Source organism: Daktulosphaira vitifoliae, unplaced genomic scaffold (assembly GCF_025091365.1).
Source record: "Daktulosphaira vitifoliae isolate Bord-2020 unplaced genomic scaffold, ASM2509136v1 Scaffold_3, whole genome shotgun sequence".
NCBI classification, from domain to species: domain Eukaryota; kingdom Metazoa; phylum Arthropoda; class Insecta; order Hemiptera; family Phylloxeridae; genus Daktulosphaira; species Daktulosphaira vitifoliae.
The window spans coordinates 30,622,833-30,645,312 of record NW_026099574.1 but is presented as its reverse complement, the minus strand read 5'-3'; the positions used below and the strand labels follow the sequence as shown (position 1 = coordinate 30,645,312).

The window sequence follows — 22,480 nt, the reverse complement described above, 5'->3', positions numbered from 1 at the left end:
AAAATGTTCGAATATACTGCGTCCTTTAAACATATATCATATTAAAGCTTATTTTATGTACTATAAAATGAAAAAAAAAAATTTGTCCCGACACCTTATCTTCTATGTGCAAATGGCTGTCGAAATTAAAAAAAAAAATGTATTGTTTGCGATAAAAATCACGTTCAATCGTGATGTTTTTTGTACTTAAAACTGCTATACCTTTTCATATATTTACAAATCGAAATAATATTTTTTATATTGAAACCTTAGATAATTTCCTTTCATTTGATATTATTTTTTATTAGATTTGATATGATAAAAGTATTCAACTACAAAAGTAAATAATTTTACTTTGTAATTTATTAATTTTTTAACTCTATTTGTGTGTGCTACTACCAGTTTATAACATTCCAAATTTTTTGGTAACATCTTACTATATAAATCATAAATTTAAAAAAAAATGATTTTTAGTTTTACCTGAATTTAACGATGGATTTTTACAATTATAATCAAATTTTATATTACGCTCAATTGAGTAAATCTTTTTAACAACTTTATTTTGATTGGTTCATTTAGTTAAAGTTACTAGGAAATGATTACTATTACTTCTATTTAAGTTATCTACTACGATAAAACTGCAAAAAAATATTGAGCTTTTCTGATAAATTTACAATAAATAGTAAATATAAAACTTTCTGACTGCATATTAATCTTAACGGTACAATTTTTTTAATTCTCATAAATTTAAATCATCTAATTTAATGATGTCAATTACAAACTTGCAAATTATTTTGCTAAAAGTTATTGTAATAAATCATTTTTTTTTTAGTTATTAACTTTCACAAAAATCAACTTTAAAGGATAAAAAAAATAAGTTAAATATGTCGATTTTCTTAGTTTTAATATATTAATAATCATTTAAACAAATATTTTTCGAGTTACATTACATTTAATTTGAGTACTAAAATTTATTTTCCATTTTTTTCATTTTACGGTTAATTTTATCATGCTATACTTACATTAGACACAATGTTATAAATGCATATGTGTGTATGTGTGAGTTTGTTTATTTATTGTATCATTAAAGTGTATTGTATATTAATATACAACCGATAGAGTAGGTAATTAATTTGACGCTATATTGTATAAACACAACTAAACGCTAAATTGTACATTCCCAAACAACAATCATATTATGTTAATTGCCATCGGAATTTCTGGTAATCTTCTTCCTTTTCCTTGCCTTAATCCCAACTACTTGGGATCACCCACCCTTATCCTAAACTTCCACTTGACACGATCTCCCACATCATCTACGTTTACATCAGCCATCCTCATAATGTGATATAATCACATCCAATGACATCCTTCTTCAATTACACCTATACTCACTCTTATATACTTGTTCCTTATTTTATCTTCTCTAGTCAATCCACTCATCCAACTAAGCAATCTCATCTCTGCAACACTTATTCTCTGCTCTACTTTACTTAACGTCCCATCACTATGAACCATACATCATAGCTGGCCTCACAATTTCATACTTAATTTAAAAACTATAATTTTGAATTACGCTTTGAATTACCTGAACTGTCTCTAAAGAAGAGACATTGAGGACTTTTACGCTTGCGTTCCATCATTTTATAGTACATAAAATAAGCTTTAATATGATATATGTTTAAAGGACGCAGTATATTCGAACATTTTAAAATTAAGTTGAAAAAGTTAGTTTTTGTAAAAAAGTTGCAATTTTAAATCCCCCTCTAATGAGCAGGTTAAGTGTTACATTTTCAAAAAAAATGATATCAAATGAAAAGAAAATATCTAAAGTTTTAATATAAAAATAATTATGCTGTTTTGTTAATTGAAGAAGTTATGAAAGTTTTAAGAAACAAAAGTGAAAAAAATGACAAAATTCACCAACTTTTAAATTTATAATTTTTTTGGATATTTCCCACCTTTGCGGAAAACGAGGGAAAATTTTTCAATTTTTAAGGGTAATGACTTCAACTAGATACGATTTTTGATTTTGACGTATTGTTGAAAGAAATTGTTCCAGTGAGAGCTGAGAAAAAGTTGTAAAAAAGAAAAAACATATCATGGCAAAAATAATACCTTCTCAGGTTCGCATCGAAGCTAAAAAATGTATTAATTTTCATGTAAATAATATATTCCAATTACATTTCTAATTCATGAAAAGATATTGAAATAAAAATAACATAAATAAATATGAGTTTAAAATATTTCACAATGATATTAACTAGTAAAATTAGTTTAATCTAAATTTTATTTTATTTAATGAACAATTTTTATTGCTGCAATCGTCCCTGACGTAATACTTTTAAATTTAACATTTAACAAAATAAATTAAATTTAAAATTAACATTTAAAAATGTATCAAAAATACTACCAGCTTAAAATATATGTTAAATTAAAACTTATGATATATTTAATAAGTTCAAAATGGGAAAAAGATCGCCGAATCGAACAAAAAATGTCATTTTTATGACAAAATCACTGTTTAACATGTTAATATTTTGATACTAAAAACTGTCATATTTTTTGAAAAATAAACCGATCAAAATAGTTTTTTATATTGAAACCTTATATATTTCCCTTTCATTTGATATACAATTTTTTGAAAATCTGAAAGTGTTCTGGAAATACTAACACTCTTTGCATATCTTATAGTAAAACTTATGTAATATACTTTAAGATGAAAAAGAGTTTCGAGATATAGATCGTCTTCAATGTTAAAATTGTCGGTTTTGTATTTTATTTTATTTTAAAACACTTTAAAAAGGGGATACTCTGATTTTCATAAATATTATGTAAATCTAATTGACATAGTATAGAAAGGTAAACTTTTTAAAATTTTTTTGATTCTCTTAAATCAAGAAAAATAACATTGAAATATGAACTAGCTTAAATTGACATTTTTATCATCTGACTAATGTGATTTATAGTTCCCGATGTAACTCTTGTATCAATAACACTTGGGGTAAGAAGTTCCAATCATAGTCCGTGACAATGATTTGTTGCATTTTTTTCTTTATTCTTTTAAAGTTAGAAAAATATTTTCAAACTCATTTGATTTTTATTTCATTTAAATTCATTGAATATCATGGACTCTAACTCTGTAGTCTCTCCTCGTGAAAAGAAAATTCTATTGATATTAAAATTATTTTACTATGTGTTTTTTTGTGGCTATCATTGATTTTATCAACTTTCACTTAATTAATTTTTTTGATCGAAAAAAATTTTCTTTTACAAATATAATGTTGTTTAACCAGCTTTATCCATATAGACAATTAAAATCATTCGTTTCTAATTTTTAAAGTATTTATTGTCGAATTAGGTTTGATATGATAATAGGTTTCAACTACAAAATTAAATAATTTAACCGTGTAATTTATTACTTTTTTAACTCTATTTGTTTGTGCTAATATGATATTCCAAATTTTTTAGTAACATGTTGGTATATAAATCATTTCTTAAAGAAATTATTTTTAGTATCACCTGAATTTAACAATGTATTTTAAAAATTATAATCAAATTTAAAACACTCAATTGAGATTTTTTTTAACAAAATTTCATTTTTTTTTTAGTTAAAGAAAATCATTAAAATGAATTAAGTTCTAAATATTTCAATTTTAGAATCTTTTTAAACGCCATAAGTTACTAAAAAACTGTAACTATGATTTCTATTTAAGTGATCTATTAAGATAAAACAATATTGAGCTTTACTGATAAATTTATTATAAATAGTAATTATAAAATTTTCACAAAATTAACTTTAAAAGAACAAAAAATAGGCCAAAAATTACATTTGCACAGATAATTTTTAACGTATTAAAAAACTAAAATCAATAATTATTTCAAAACAATTTTTTTTTTAATTATTATTTTATATGTAATTAGTAATAATATCAAAAATAGAAAAATGTAATAACACTATAGATTTTTATAATTTCTCCGAATAAATTATAACACTAGGTTATTAAATAACAATTTTTTACTTTGAATTGCTTTAATAGATATTTATTCAATCATTATACTTTTAAATCAAAGAACTACTAATCGGGATATAATTAAGGAAATAGGAGTTAATGTTGCTTTTGTGATTATCCACCAATTTCTTAAAATTAAACTCTATCTACAAATTTGCATCAAAGCGTTTCTTACAATAGTGATTTTAATCACTATCATTATATCATCTATACTTGTCCCATTTATGTCTCGTCCTTACTGTGCATTGACCCCACTGAGCTATAATTTTTTCATTGTAATTTCATAAAAAAATTATTTGAATCTAAATAAAGCGTAAAGAATAAACCTTGAAAATTTAAGAAAAAAATCAATTGGTTGTGAAACTACTTTTGAATGCTTTGACATAGATTGAATAGTTATGTTGGATAATAAAACGTCTATCGACCGACCACTCGGTTGTCTAACGAAAGCTCCTTTCATATATTAGTGAATTATGAATAATATCTATTATCATGCTACGATTACTACTACTATTATTTTAATAAAATATATGAAGTTTATTCCTCATCTAGTATACTTTGAAGTACTTTCCCTAAAAAAAAATATATCCCCAATTGAGGTAGCCTAGAAGTTAGGCCTATTAGAATCAGCTCTAAGCAGGAATCCCTTAAATCGTTTTATTGGTAGATAATAACAAAAAAAAAATGTGAGTAAAACGCTCCTATTAAGGCTGAGTCCTAATACTACAAATTAAATTATAATTTTCAAAATCGGCCCTTTCTAAAACTCTCTACCTCATAAAAAATGTGTTCGATTTATTTACTAGATCAACCACTTAATATTAAACAACTTCACTATAAGAGTTTCAAATTCATTAAAGCTAAGTTGTGTACATTATTAATAGTAGTTACAATATTGAGTATTCATAAAATCAGTTAATGACATATACAAAAAGTCAATACATAGTCAATACAAAAATAAAATATATTATCTTTTAAGCATTAAAGTTAAGTAGTTTCGTTAATTCGCATTGCATAACTTTAATGATAAAATTAAAAAAATTTATGTTAACAATTAGATATGCTATAAGCAATAATAATTTAGTTCAATTACGGGACCTTTTCGGTTTTTAACTTAAATTAAATTTAGTAGGTTTGTTTTTTACTCGATATCGCTAAAAGTATTAAAATTTAAGAGTAGATGAAACCTATGATATTGTACGGTACCCTTGTCTGGTGGATCAAAACAGCACTCGTTACAGCTAGCAAAGAACTTAGTTGTATACAGAGAATGGCTGCCAGAGCCATCACTAGTGCATTAAAAACTACACTAATAGTCGCATTAGAAGCACTAATCTGTATGCTTCCTCTGCATCTAGAGGTCAAAGCTCATGCCCAAATCACAGTACTAAGAATCCACAACTTAGGTTCTTGGACTTTGGAGAGCGACACAGCAGAATACGGTAAAATAATAAAAGAAATAGACCAGGGCTTTTTGGTGTAATCTTTGGATTATATTATACCTATTCTTAAAAATAACATTTCCTACAAAGTAGGAATCACTACACATAGAGAATGGAATATTAACAACCTGACTAAGAAAGGAGAATTTGTAATATATACAGATGGATCCAAAAAATCAGGAAGGTAGGTTTTGGCAATTTGGGTCTAAAGTCTCGAATAAATGTCAGCATTTGAATGGTAAAAACATCCTCTGTTTTCCAGGCAGAGGTGATGGCCATACGAATAGGGGCTCAGAATATGCTGGTATACAAGAATAAGGGGATAACTATCTTAAATAACAGTCAAACGGCTTTGAAAGTACTCTGTAACGATCAGGTGAATTCAAAGCTTGTCCTCGAATGCAGGGAACCCTTAGAACCACTATCGAGGTTCAACAAAGTGACACTAGCGTGGGTACAGGGACACAACGGTGTCACTGGAAATGAGAATGCTGACTTTCTAGCCAGGAAAGGAGTAGAGAACACCTATGTTGGACCAGAACCAGTGGTAGGACTCACTGAGCAATCGCTCAAAGCGCTACCCAAGAATCGGTGCAGAAAAAAACACAGAGAAATCTAGAAATACTTGGTAGTAACTAGACAATCTAAAATATTTATCAAGACCCCCGGTCCACTGCTGAATGATTTTAATAGTAAACCTTTTCATGAAAAAGAAGATATTAAAAACATAAGACCCAGAGTGTTACTTAATATCGCCCGTAAGACAGGACTCTTTGGCCATTTATAGGGGTAAATTGATGATCCACCACTTATACAATGATAGGTATAATATAATAACACCTAGTTGATGACACTTAGGCGGGTAAACCGAGTCAATACAATTCGGTACGAGGTGCGCACACTGGAACAACAAGTCTGTGTGCATGAGCATTATGTTCACCTCTATAATAACTAAAACTAATAAAAAGTGTAGATGAAATAATTAATTTTTTAATGTATTAAAAACAATACTAATATTATTAGTATTAATAATATTTTTAAATTTGTAATTTTTTTGGAGGTTTCTCCCATTTGCGTGGAACGAGGGAAATTTTTTCAATTTTAAAGGGAAATGTCTTCGACTAGATACGATTTGTGTTCTTTTGACGTATCATTGAAAGATACGGTTCGGTGAGAGCTGAGAAAATGTGGTAACAGGCACGAAAAAAACAAAAAAAAACAATAGTAAAACCAATACCTTCTCATCAAAGCTAAATTAGTGCGTAAACCAGTAAATATGACGCTTGTACAAGAATACATATAAAGTAATTATTATTTAAATATATCCTAAAAATTCAACATTATAGTTTAACAAATAATTGATCACTTGCGAGGTATAAATTTTAATATTTTCAATAAAAATTTATTAGTTTTATAAAGTGAAGTAAAAAAGATAAAGTATACTTTGTTTAGTATTAAAATTAATGTTCCACGACTTGTCATGATTTTAGCTTATTTTAAATAACTTTTAAATAATATATATGTTGAATTTACACGGTATTATATTTCTACTCTTCCTCTTGACTGTATTGCGAATTTTACGTGGGAAATATGTACTGATAAAAAGAATAATGCATACTACCAACAAATAGGAATACAGTTATTAATTTGTCGAGAATTAATGAAATCAAAATTAAATTATGCTGTATTAAATAATGTTTATTTCTGAAAATGGGATATTACATCTGATAGCAAACCTGATGACACTTTAATAATGACCACGCAATACATAAATGATAAACTAGGTTTCAAACTATTTCCACACAGTGAACTAAAATAACTTTTCAATAAAAAACTATTCAATTGTCGGGAATTAATGAAACCAAAATTAAATTATGCTGTTTTAAACAATGATCAGTACTGGAAAAGGGATATAACTTCTGGTTGTAAACCTGATAACACTGTATTAATGACTACACCATACAAAAATAATAGATCACTGGTTTTACGTGGGCAACCTATTCTAACACCCGTGACTCTATTATAGCACTATCCACTAACACCATTTTAGACAGCTTTTGGAATGGTACACTACGTTACTGACCAAGGGTAAAAAAAATTCGTGTTGACTTAGTAAGTAATCTTCTACACATTACCACCGGCCCAAACAAATAAAGTTTACTTTTTTTTTAAGTTGGAAAAACTATATAAAAAGTTCTCTATTTTTTACTATATTAATAATTATTTAACTTGGTAAATAGTTTTTATAATATATATCATAAATTGTACCTTAGCCAAGTAAACACTTAAGACATAAAACCGTCACACTCAACAAACACTTTTTATATAATATATTTTTTTTAATCATGTAAAAATATATAAATAATGCGTAAACCAGCAACTATGACGCTTACACGAGGATAAATATAAAGTAATTACGATTTTAATATATCCCAAAAATTTAATATTATTTGTTAAACAAATAATTGATCACTTGTGAGGTATAAATTTTAATATGTTCAAGAAAAATATACTAATTATTAAAAGTGAAGTTAAACGAATATCATCTAAAACCTTATATAAATTAAATATTTTAATTTTTTCTTTGATCAATTTGCTATTTTTTTTTTAATAATAATTAGTTGGTTTACTAATTTTATTTAACAAGTGAAAATGAACTATTATAGCAAAATACATATTGTTTTATTAGAAATAATCATTTCAAATGTTATAATTGTTTATACAAATGATGAATTTAGACAGTATACTGAAAATCAAACATCTATAACTATTAACGATTTGAATATACTCATCAGAGAATATCCTGCATTTATACAGTTGAAATTACAAAAACAAGATTATTATACAGGAAAAGATATAGCTCGTTGTCCTATGCCTTACAATGAAAATACTATATTAGACGATCCCGATGTTGTGTCGTCTGAATTATTCAACCCAAGGGAATGTGAAAAACCTTGGACATGGACGCGAAAAAATGAAATAGATGTTCCTGTACCTATTAACGGTACAGTTGGTAAAAAATTAGGAGATATCATTCAACCGTGTCTTAAAAACAATACTAATATTATACAATGTTATACTCACTATCTGAATGTTATTGAAAGCGTTGGTTTAACATTTGCAGATAGATTTTGTTTGTTTCAAATTGAAATTTGGGATAGAATTTTAGCATTAGTTAATAATATAGATTATAGAGAAAAGTTTACTTTGTTTAATATTGAACCAAATATTCCTGTAATTTTCCATATTTTAGTAAATTTTAGACGTCTCTTAGATAATATGTATGATGCATTTAAACAGTATAATATTTCTACTCTACCTCTTGACTGTGTGGAAAAAGTCACGGATGATATGTTTGATAATAATAATCAAATATGCTACGAGACACAAAAAAAACAATTCTTAAATTGCCGAGAATTAATGAAATCAAAACTGAATTATGTTGTGTTAGACAATGTTGATTACTGGGATTGGGATATTACTTCTCATAGCAAACCTGATGACACTGTATTAATGACCACACAATACAAAAATGATAAACTAGGATTCAATCTATTTCCGGACAAGGATCCAAAATAACTTATATCTTTTTATTTTATTTCTGTGTAAACAATAAGTTTTTGTTAAAGTAGTTTATTATATTAAATGTTGTATTTAAAATTATTACGGCATCGATGATTGTAGCAATAAAAATTGTTCATTAAATATAATAAAATTTAGATTAAACTAATTTTACATGTTAATATCATTGTGAAATATTTCAAAATCGTATATATTTATTTTATTTTTATTTCAATATCTTTTAATTAATTAAAAATGTAACTTGAATATATTATTTACATGAAAATGATTACATTTATTTATTTAGAAAAAGCTATACAACTTACATAATGATTTAAATATTAACACCCTGATAAAATACGAAGGATCATAAAAGAAAATCTATTTTTATGTTATTCATATTATAAATTGTGATTTTTGTAATACTAAACACTAAATTATATACCATATTCTTTAAAAATTTATGTGGAAATAGCCTATTAGCTATGATGTCTTTACCCATTGGCGGTGCAAGGGGTGTGCAAACTGTGCGGCCGCACAGGGCCCTGCGCCTTATGGAGCCCTACGTCTTATGGGGCCTCAAAGTAGTTTCCTGGGAAGAGCATGAAACATACTGACCAGCTGCGATGAAACAGACTATAGAAAATTTGACAGTAGCGAGACTTTTAAATAAAAGCTCGAGTTAAGCGACTTCAGATTACTGAAACTTACTCGATCACACTGTTTTGGAAATTTGAGCAAAAACTCTCGACTTTTTTTTTAAATCGAGTCCCCGCAATCCGGACTGAAATGTAAAAGTATGACCTTGAACACATTTTTTTACTTTGTGTAAAACCTTTTTGCAATACATTTAGATTAAATTCAATATATAGTATTGATATTTTACTCAATTGATTGCATTAGATATCTTAAAATAGTAGGAATTTTGAACTTGCTTTATATTGTGATTAAATAACTGAACCTATAGTGCGTAGTAAATTGTGGTGATAATGTTAACAGCCAGTTGTTTAAACTTCATTCTTTATTGACTTATAAAGTTTTATATATTATATTATATTATGTTTGACTTTTCAATGGCTTCCCGCAATCGAGATATTGGTAGAAAATATGATTCTGGAAATCCCAAAAGAAAAAGAAATGAAAATAGGAAAGTAATTGAAGGGCAGCTTCGTAACACATTAACCAAGTTGTTAAAAGCTGAAACTACTAAGAACGGTAGTGATATTGAAATTCCAAAGAAAACTGTTACTTGTGGTCCATTAGGATTAGACAGTGCAAGTTTAAAAATCCCTGAAGCACATAATTATCCTACCCCTGCAGATCCATTTTCATTAACTCCCCCGTCAGTGTCTGCTACTTCAGAACTGCAGCTAGAACAGAGATCAGCCCAGAAACCAGTACCGGGATCACCGCTTACGAAAGATCTGTTATTAATAAGTTCGACACCATCATCTTTAGAAAAAGAGAAATATTATCAATTTGAGGCTGAGGTGAATGATGAAACCAGAGACATCTACGACATAAGTGATCCCTATATATGGCCGAAAATTTTAACCCAATCAGAGCGAACTAGAATTATTGAAAAAGGCCCTGCTATGTAACAGACAAAAAATTTCCAAAAAATGAATGTGGACGAAATTTTAGTAACATTCACTACATTAGACATTGGTTAAACGGTGAGCAACAAAAAAGACGATGGTTGATTTACTCTGTAAATAAGCATTGCCGGCTAAACCTCCCAACGCCGACAGTCCGGCAAATATAGGTATAAGCGGTAGTACACCGCCTTTAGTTTTCGGAACGTTTATGGTACGGAGCAGTGGAATTTTTTTTTTACACCACACGTAGTGCCGCCTTCAACGATTGTTTTGCCACACTCAGTAAATCCATTTGTTGAGCATTTTTATCGAGTTTGGCCACAAGCACGACTCGTTTGAAATCCATACCGAGTTTACGTTTCAATTTCATCGCGTTGGTCACACCCCAAGCTGCGATTCTTTCAGGCAATTTAGCGTCTTTGGCTAACACTCGTTCCCAAACCCGATGTGCCAACACCTTGTCCGTTTTATGATGGTCTTTTAGATTTTTGTATTTACTATAAATGATATCGTGATTGCGGCAAGCAGCATCAAGTTGGTTCACCCTAATATCACCTGGCTTCAATCTCTTTTCTAACCGTGTTCCAGGTCCCTAAATTTTTAATTGATAACCTAAATGATAAACATTTAAAATAATGATAAAACTATTTGCAAGGAATTATTTTAAATAATTACACACACACACACACCTGGAATGTGGACTTCGAATGATAATTTGTTGATTACAGTATTCAATATACCTGCACCTCATACTCCCCCAATGGGGCTGAATCCCCATTATTACCCTACTGTCTTTTAAAAAAATTTGGGAGGAGCCCGCAAATCACGTTCCGCACAGGCTAGCTCCGCCACTGTCTTTACCTTTTATTTGATATATTTTTTTTATAAATCTGACCCTTCATCTGCGCACAGGGGGGTATTTAAAATAACATTTTCAAATTTTAAAACTTTTTCACAAAAAATTAACTTTGTCAACTTAATTTTTAAAAATTTCCCGGAAATACTCCGAGGTTTAAATATATATTAAATTGAAGCTTATGATAAATATTATAAGTTGAAATGGGAAAATGGCCACTGAATCAATCAAAAGATGTAATATTTATGTAAAAATCACTGTTTAACATGTTAATATTTTGATATTAAAAACTACCACAACTTTTCGAAAAATAAACAGATCAAAATAGTTCATTTATATTGAAACCTTATTTATTTTCCTTTCATTTGATATAAGTTTTTTGATAGTCAGGTATCATCTATGCTGGACTCAATTGTGCTGCGTCCCTATTATGTTGCGACCCTAATGTACTTGTTTTTTTTAAAATGCTAACTTACATATTTAATCAGCTTAAAAAATATGAAATAATCTAATTCAGGAAATAACTTGTTAATAACTACTCTGCCCGAATATTTCAGAGTTATTAATAATTTATTGAAATCACTAGAAGTAAGAAAGTAGGTAACGCTATTTTTATCACTAATCATATTTTGTACATACCTATGGATCTACAAATGATGAGAATAACATCAAATGTATGAGTTCAAATGTTGTTATTTAAGAAACCATTTAAGAAATGGTATACGTAAAAAATAAGGAGAAATCATTCAACCATGTTCTTAAAAACAATATTATACAATGTTATACCCACTATTTGAATGTTATGGAAAGCGTTGGTTTAACATTTGCAGATAGATTTTGTTTATTTATGGTAGAAATTTGGGATAGAATTTTAGTATTGCCTAAAACTATAGATTATTAAAAAAAATTTAATTTGTTTAATATTAAAACTTATACTTCAGTACTTCACTCGATTGTACAAAATACTTATCAACTATTATATAATATTATGCTATATTTAGACGATATTATGTGTCTACTGTACCTCATGAATGTATTTCAAATTACAGGGAGGAAATGTTTAATATTAATAAAGGGAATAAGGCTACGTTCAAAAACTTAGAGAACAATATTTAAATTGTCTGGAATTCAAGAAATCAAAAAGAAGTTATGCTGTTTTAGACAATGATCAGTACTGGGAACGGAGTATTACTTCTGGTTGCAAACAAATGACACTGTATTAACGACGACGCAATATAAAAATGCTCATCTAGGATTAAATCTATTTCTGTACAATGAACCAAAAAAAATGTTATTTGGTGTATAAACAAAGAATAATTGTAATTATAATTTGTTTAGTTTATTTTTAGTGGACACTCAAGTAAAATACGATGTTGTAGCGAACGCAACAAAAAAAAATTTCCTGCTTTGGACGAAAATTAGAGTACAAGATCCAACGATAGCTTATTTCCGAAAACCGGCGTATCGAACAGGTCAGACGAATAGAATCGCCTAGAAAACTCGAGCCTTTGAGAAGAGTCGGAAATTACAGGAACCAAGATAGAAAAATTATTTATTACACACTGGACAATGTAAATACAATGATACGTTTAGTGGTTTTTAATGCATCGGAGAACTAGAAAGGTTGGAGAGTGGAGTGTACACAATTTAATATCTGTAAACCTGTTGGTCGATGAGCATTTACAACACAGTTAACGCACACAAACTAATTACAAATTATTCAAATAATTTATTAAATGCCGTCTCAATACGCATTCTGTTTAACCAAAATAAGTAGAAATATAAATATATACAAATATACAAAAAATGAACAGGAACATATTGTCACGTTAAGAATTTTTTTATTTGCAACATGTATATTTAACTTGTTTATAAAATAGAAAATGATCTAATTAATAAAATAACTCACAACTCTAGGAATAATATTTGAAAGTTTTTTGTATTTTAAAATATAAATTGAAGTGAAGCTTGGTAGTTACAATTTTTATCATCATTCATTTTTTGGCATATTCCTTTTTCCGCCTAATCATAAAATTATGAACGTATTCCGTAACATTAATCCAAAATATTTATCGACCAGTCACTTTATTAATTACGAAATTTTTTTTTATACATTAGATAAATTTGTATGTTGCTATTTAAAAATATAATTTTGACATCTCTAAAACATATACTGGATGAAAAAAAAAACTCATAACATATATAGAGATACATAATATGATATATAGATACATATTATGTAGCTAACAAAAGCAAAAACATAGCATTCACACAACTTATTATTTTGAAAAAATCGAGTGCCTGCCATTAAAATAATTACTCTATATAGTCAGAATTACTTAATAAATGTATATTAATGTCGGCTAAACTATATGAAAAGTACTCTTTAATATAATTATTTTGTCATTAAAAGAACTGCATAATACACTTTAAAAAAGTATACACTTAAGACTAAGAACTGTCACATTATCAGAAACTTATTTTATAATACTTATGTTTTAAAAATATTTCAATATGAAGTATAAAATTTACCAAAAAAAAATTTTTTTTAATCACATTAAAATATATAAAGAGTACATAAACCAATAAATAATGACGCTAAAATAGGTTACATATAAAGTAATTACGATATATATATAAATACTAAAAATAAATCATTACTGTAAAACAAATAATTAATCACTTGAGAGGTATAAATTTATAGTTTTCAAGTACATTTATTTTTGTTTAATACTGTGAAGTAAACGGATCTTATTTAGAATCTAACAAAAAATTAATATTAAAATTTTTTTTTGGATAAATTTACCATTTTATTTTCATTTCATAATAACAAATTAAACTAATTTCTGAATATTTTTACTGTTACAGATAAAAATGAACTATTATAGCAAAATATGTATTATTTTACTAAAAATAATAATTTTTAATGTTATAACTGTTTATACAATTGATGAATTGGGACAGAATACTGAAAATCAAACATCTATTACTATTGATGATTTGAATATACTCATCAGAGAATATCCTGCATTTATACAGTTGAAATTACAAAAACAAGAATATTACACAGGTAAAGATATAGCTCGTTGTCCTATGCCTTACAATAAAAATACTATATTAGACGATCCCGATGTTGTGTCTCATGAATTATTCAACCCAAGGGAATGTAAAAAACCTTGGACATGGACACGAAAAAATGAAATAGAAGTTCCTGTACCTATTAACGGTACAGTTGGTAAAAAATTAGGAGATATCATTCAACCATGTATTAAAAACAATACTAATATTATACAATGTTATACTCACTATTTAAATGTTATTGAAAGCGTTGGTTTAACATTTGCAGACAGATATTGTTTGTATCAAATTGAAATTTTGGATAGAATTTCAATTATGACTAAAAATATAGATTATTCAGAAAAATTTAGTTTGTTTAATATTAAAATTAATGTTCCACAACTTGCCTTGATAGTAAGTAATTTTAAACAACTTTTAAATAATATTTGTGATGCATTTAAACAGTATTATATTTCTACTCTACCTCTTGACTGTGTTGCGAATATTACGTGGATGATTTTTGGTACTAGTAAAAAGAGTAATGCATACTACAAAAATCAATTCTTAAATTGTCGAGAATTAATGAAATCAAAAATAAATTATGCTGTTTTAGAGAATGATCAGTACTGGAAATGGGATATTACTTCTGATTACAAACCTGATGACACTGCACTAATGGCCTTGCAATACAAAAGTGCTAAACAAGGTTTAAATATATTCCTCAACAAGGATCCAAAATTACTTTAAAATTTTTTTATTGACTGTGTAAACAATGAATAATTTTAAATATACTTTATTTTGTTAAATGTTAAATTTAAAAATATTACGATAGTGACGATTGCAGTAATAAAAATTGATCATTATATAAAATGAAATTTAGATTAAACTATCTTATTTTACTATTTCATATCATTTTAAATTCATTGTGGGGGAATACAAGATAGTGGTACAGGTGCTCAGTGTACGGTCAACTGATATTAATAGGATGGCAAGATAACTGACCGGTTGACTGGCGGAGGTTATCACATACACAACTATTAATACTTTACACCTAATGCACACACTGCTAACTGATAAGATTTAAATAAATAAACTAGTATAAATTCTGCAATATTACAAGTTTTTAATTGCCTTAAGAATCCAAAAAAGTAGAATCGAAGTTAAACATTGCTGAAACAAATAGTTCATCTTTTAATTCAGCAAATAACTACATCACACCTATTGCTTTACACTTCTTTGCTATGTTTAATGATATTAATATACCTATAACTATTGACACTGAATCAAATGTCAGTTGTATTACACATACAAATAGAAAACTACTATTAATGGAGAAGGATCTCCCATTAACATTTCATTTAATTTAATAAACTCTGAACAGAATGATATCCATAAAACAATAATTCAGAAGTAAATATCCTTCCAAATTTAAGTTAATATTTTAACACAAAAAGTAGAGTTACAAAAAAAAATAAATGAAAGCATTGAAACAAAAACATTATTTAACTTTGTAAAACTACTATTAATTAATATCAAAATATTGTATTGAAATTGTTGAGTTATTTCATACAAAAATAAAAAGTATAGAAATGAAAAAAATCATTCAACAAAATTTAGCATTTCAAAGAAAATTAATTTGTTAAAGACAGTAGACAATTTTCAATAACTTAACTCAATCAATTTAAATTTTAAATTTTTACAGATGCATGTAAAATCAACAAATTGGTTTATAATAAATTTTATAAATACCATTTTTCAAAAAATATCTAATACGACGCTATCATTTTTACCAAGTAAACGTATTATTTTTAATTATGAGTTATATTTTTTTATGAAAAATATTCCAAAAATTTTACTTAATTTTAGAAGAAACGTTTCAAAAACAAAAAATTCATTTTATCACTATTTAAATAAATATATTTTTTTTTTTGAAAATTATACACGACCTTTTGTTAAAAACTCGACGAAAAAGGCTTAACATTACATTTATGATTTTTTTAATTTTAAGTTAAACAAATATTATACGTTATATTATTGGTCAATTACCAATTTTGTATAACCTTTAAAGGGCTAATGAAATAAACGTTACACGATATTCATGATCAATGTTCAATATTTAGTCACACCATATCTACATGTAACAATTTCATGTCTTAAAAATGTAGTACTATATTTCACATCGTTATATAATAAATAACCATAATTTTATAATAATTATAACATTGTTTATATACATTATAAGTTATACATTTGTAAAGCACGTTTAAACAATCTCAAATCACGAAAAATACAAATTATTAATATCACTGAGGCATAAACAATTCATACTAATAATGGTGGTTAAATAATTAGTTCAACGATTAACAATTGAAGCTTAGGAATTTAGATTATCAATAAAAAGTAAGGTATCAAGTGATTTTACAGTATCAATACTAATAAAAAAAAAAACGCACTAAAGATGTACATTTTGTGTTGGCAACATTTCTTTGTTATTGTAACTCATGGATTCAAATGAAAGTTATAAATAAAACAACTAAAAATGTTAAATCCAAAAACAAAACTATATTTTTCAACATTAAGTATCACTCCCATACCATTCATTTACAGAATCAAACAGGAATATTTCAATTTACATAGGACAAAATTCTAGAAAAACGAAAAATGTTTGAACTTTTTATTTTTAATGACTATTACTATATATGAAGAGAACAAAATGATCTTTTAGGTATCATTAAATTTTCTTATACTGTTTTAAAATGTTATAGGAACAATTGACACGGCACCGCCCGTCGCTTTAGGCTGTCGCTCACCCGTGTCTCTCTCGAAATCAGCCGTCCAGCTATTAATATGACAATCGGTTGTCTCCCCGCCCTTGACACCGAGATAAGGCCGCCGCCGAGTATGGATTACGGATATTGCGTTCTGATCGTTTTCCGATGTACACCTTAACTGGTTACTTTTTAGTTTTGTTGCGTACGGGTTTTTCTTCTTTTCTTATAAAATAAATTGTTTCATAATTTAACTAGTGGTTGTTTAATCATTGATATCGGTGACAACTTTTTTTCTGTGCCGAGTGCGGAACTAAAGTTTTTCAATTGTCGAAGTATATAAGGGTATACCCCTATATATATATATATGTACGTACTTTTGTCGTAAGAGTATCATTTTATGTATACGGATGTGGTATTGCATACACACAGACGCATTGTGTCGATTTAAGTGCCGTGTTTAACAGTATACTGATCATTTGTTGTACACGCTCCATATATTGGATACGCGTTACAATTTTTTTAATATTTTATTTTATACTTAACATACTTATTTACTATCGTATTATTATTTTTTTTTTTTTACAACCTATACTTAATATGCATTTGATTATGAACTTTTAACTATTGTATATACTAATAATTAATCATTATTACTTATAAATACTATTAATCAATTATTTTTGACAAAATTGTTATTATACCCTTATTATGATACATTTTTTTTTGATCGTGTATACCACAGTTGATGTAGTCTAATCGATAAAAACTGGATAGTTAACTAGCTTATGTTCACCTTTGCTGCTGTGCATTGTTTCGATACTTTATTGATCAGTTTTGTGCTAACTGCGACATTACCTGAAGCCGACTTTTCTGCTCATTACGACTAGTTTTATAAACATTCTTCGAATTACCATGAACAGTGCGACAATCTTGAACATTTTCTAAAACGGCTACTCGTCTTTAAACTATTTTAATTACATCGTCAGCTGAGGGATATTCGGTACCGTTTCAGCCTCGAAACATTTACGACTTGAGGTCTGTAAGCAACGGGAGCATAGCGCAAACAAAGTAAACGACCCTATATCGGGTATATTTAATGCTTTTAGCAAAGAAAAACTCACGTCAAAAGTTTTAAGATTCGTATTTAAGTCGACAATACTTTCTTGGCGCAACATTTGTGCCGATAGCGTTTTTTTGACTAAAACAGTCGTCACTCTCTGTGGCTTATCATAACGGTTAGATAGAGTCGACCAGACTAATGCATAATTTTGTTCCGATACTGGAATACTATTGATTACGTCTGCGGCGCTACTGCCTTCGAGATAACCAATTAAAAAATAAAATTTATCAACATAGTGAAAATTCTGTTGATCAATAAGTAAATTAAAACGGAACGTACACCACTCAGTGTAATCGCCATCAAAACGGGGTAGCGTCATATCGAAAATTTTTGCGCGACGTCTTTCTATAACTTGAACTGAACACGCGCCCGAATTGGTTTCGCTGAACACCTACACGTTTGCCGGCGGTGGAACGCGGTCTTCTTCAAACTGATACTTGAGCTTCGTTGCTTTAATCGAATTTACGCACTCGCGTACTTTAAACTAAAGTGCTGATGAATTCTTTGGCCCGAGACCTAAGTTAAGCAGCGCATCCATTACGGTATCGTCTTTGGTGACGAATTCAAACCAAAGCGCGTCTATATCGCCGGCTGCCACGATAAAATTTTCTTTAAGCGCCCGTTCAGTAATAACACGACTTGATAAATCGTACATATGTAGTGACCCAAAAAGAACACCCACTTGCTGTAGCTCAAAAAAGATTATTAACGTATTAACTTAGAGAGAACTTTGAAGTTACTTAAAAGAAAAAATTACATAAAATAAATATTAAGGGGTTGGGTGCTTATTTGAGCTACTACTCTTATTGTATTAATAATATTACTACTCGGGGTATGAGTACGAGGGCGTGTAAGAAAGATAGAAGATGATAGAAAAATAAAGTGATCTTTGTTTTATTAATATGGGATTTATTATAATTAATTGTCAATTCTTAAATAATAATAATGCAACGAGTTTTGACGGTTTTCGATGATAGATGAGATTGAGTCACCTCATGTGTCTATCCAGAGTGGTATGGTATGGTGGCAATACATATGAACTCCAACCTAACTCCTGAAATAGACACGTATTAAAAATATATAATTCTGTACAAACATTATCGATTTTATTAAATTTACTTGGTATATTTCTTATTATGAATGATCACTTGATTTTCCTGTATGCCTATGTACTTATAAAATTTAATTCTAAACCTCATGTATATTTTGTGAAATTATTAATTTCCTACGTTGATATTTCTAAGGACACGCTGAAATAAATAAATATTGTATTTTTGTGTGAATATAATTGTATGGACGTCGGATCACTCCTCGCATATATTCCGTTATGTGGAATAGTCAAACGTAGTATGTGCCTCTGTGAATATCTGATCGCATCTGTCTAAGTGAGTAATTTATTACATTTTCGTCAATAATGATCTACATTTCATAATGTTCTACCGTTTGTTCTGTAAAATCTTACACATTATTTATTACCTTATGTCTAACACATTATTATTACATATTGTTTATTATTTCCTGTTTCTTTTATATAATTAATATATGCATTTTTCTACAAAATTTCATTAGTATATTTAAACATTTAAAAGGTACATATATTTTATTTTTATTGGTATACATTTCATTTTGTGTGATTGATTAATTGAAGTCTCAAATTATACATTATTACATTAATGATGTACTCTGTATATCGTTACACGCATCTTTAATGAGTGACACTGCGGTTGATCTCCTAAGTAACGCGTGATCTTTAGCGAGTCTAGAAACAACGTCATCAGCCATTATAAACAATTAAGAGAAATATAATAATTTCAATAATAAATTAAATTAATAAATACTCATATAAAAAGAAAATACCAACAAAAAACTGACCACACAATCAACGGTACAAATAATAATAAAAACAACGATACGATTTTTCATAAAAATGACAATCCATGTGTAACGTACTACAATACAGTAATGATAAGAATTTTATTACGCGATGATCGTACGTTGATTACTTATCGGAGTTCATATTATAATATCCCTCGTTACCTATTACTCTGATCTATTTTCGCTAACTAACCAAATACGGCTTTTCTTTCCGTGCTGAAAATTAAAAATTTAAAAAAACCGATAACGTAATAACGTAAGCCTAAAAATACTTATGTTCACAAAAAAAAAAAAATGAAAAACATACATGTACTATATGAAAAACTGCTACCAAATATTATGCCAGCGACTCGAAAACCCCTCTTGGCCGGGCCATCACGTATTTTCGCCTTTTATGGACACAACTTTTAAACTTAAATCAAAGAAAACAATTAATAACACTATTCTTCTAGTAAGGGAAACGTTAATTTATTGATAATTAATCACACTATTAACTATAACAAATGTTAATATACAAATCATTTTGTGTGGTTAATATGCAACTTGGTTACGGTACTTTGCATTCCGTCCTTACAAAAGGAAAATAAACGTTCTCCTGAAGATGATTAGCTGATGGACACCCAAAATTTCTCTTTATAACATAACCGCAATCACAGGCTTTAGACGTTAACTCAAAATTGAGAACCACTATCACTTGTTATAGGACCGTTTAGCATAAGCGCCAGACTGGCTCGCCATACACGTTGACGCGCTACAACTTAGATCGCGTCAACCAGTGGTACGCAAGTGGAGGTGCACTTGATCGGCGGCCAAACAATAACTAGCTATATGGGCTAGTTATAAATGTATGTTTTTATTAATAAAAATGAAGTTGATAAACTTTACACAAAATACATAAGTATACATAATAATGTATAATTATCAAATTTGACAAAGTCATTACTGAAAAATCAGTGACAAATGTAGTTTTTGAAATGACTGATTCAATTGAAGTGCTGGTTTCAAAAACAACCAGCATTTTGTATAACATACAAATTCATGCAATTTTGAGCCTTAATCAGGGTTGGTTATAAAATGTATATTTGGTTTTATTTATACAATGCATAATACACACATAATGGTGTTCAGTAAGTAAGGAAACAGGTCAATTGTTATGAACATAAGAACTATAGATACCTATTTTCTTACTTACAGAACATGTTTACATGTAGAATCTACATTGTAGATGTATAAAATGTTTAATACTTTAAAAAATTTTTATTCTTTAATAGATCACACTGATTTTAAACCTTTTTATTTAATAAACATCAGTTTATGATCTCATAAAATTAACTTTTTATGTTTTCTGTGATAAATTATGTGTTAGTCATTCTTGTGGAAATTTTTTGAGATTTCGTCGATTATATTTTTAAAATGAAGTAAAAATTAATTAAATAAATACAATATTTTAATATAAATTTAAAAAAAAACCCAGCACAGGGGGGTCGCGGCACAGTGGTGACGTGGCATAGTTGGATCAAGTATAATGATATCTGACAGTGATTAAAATCACTATCAAAAAAAAACGCTTCGATGCAAATCTTTAGATAGTGTTTAATTTTAAAAAAATTGGTGTTTTATTCCAAAAGCTACTTGATCTGCTGGTTCCTTATTAATATCTCGATTAAGATAAAGTATGTCGAATGAAAAAGGGTTTATTAAAAAATATTATTTCTCATAAAAAAATTGTGTGGATCCATAAACTTTTCAATAAGTTATAGCATTATAAAGTTAAATATAATATAAATAATAAAATCGAGAATTTTCACACGAAAATAGCATTCGGTAGCCATTTTCGCCGTGAAGACAAGTCCAGAGGTCAAATTTTTTTTTTTCAAATTAAAGTATATTACATTAGCTTTAATTTAAGATATATATAAAAGTGTCAGACCTTCCGGAACATTTTCAAAAGTTATGTTGAAAAAGTAAATTTTTTGTGAAAAAGTTGTCATTTTAAATCCCCCCCTTGTGGGTAGAAAAAAGGTCAAATTTACAAAAAAAATATACCAAATGATAGGTAAAGACATCAAGCATTTATAAAAAAAAATATTATATTCATATGTTCATTTTTGAAAAAGTTACGGCAGTTTTTAGTAAAAAAAATTGAAAAAATTTCGAAAATTAGCGATTTTTAAATTTGTAATTTTTTTGGAGGTTTCCCCCATTTAC

The 22,480-nt window shown here is 28.0% G+C and overlaps 2 protein-coding genes across 6 annotated transcripts in view; one reads left to right on the top strand and one right to left on the bottom strand.

Annotated features, from left to right (window-relative positions):
• LOC126902845 (uncharacterized) overlaps positions 1-22,480 on the bottom strand; it is a 207,923-nt gene that overhangs the window by 175,694 nt on the left and 9,749 nt on the right. The gene's annotated exons all lie outside the window — the stretch shown is intronic.
• Positions 7,966-22,480, top strand: part of LOC126902844 (uncharacterized) — a 56,308-nt gene continuing 41,793 nt past the window's right edge. Inside the window, exon 1 of one of the 3 annotated variants that reach the window (XM_050680506.1) lies at positions 7,966-8,429. In XM_050680506.1, coding sequence (XP_050536463.1) covers positions 8,087-8,429 — 343 coding nt within the window. In that variant the 5' untranslated portion in view covers positions 7,966-8,086. Of the gene's footprint in view, positions 8,430-14,190; positions 14,625-22,480 lie in introns of those variants that run through there. The other 2 variants (XM_050680507.1, XM_050680508.1) reach the window with 2 other exon arrangements.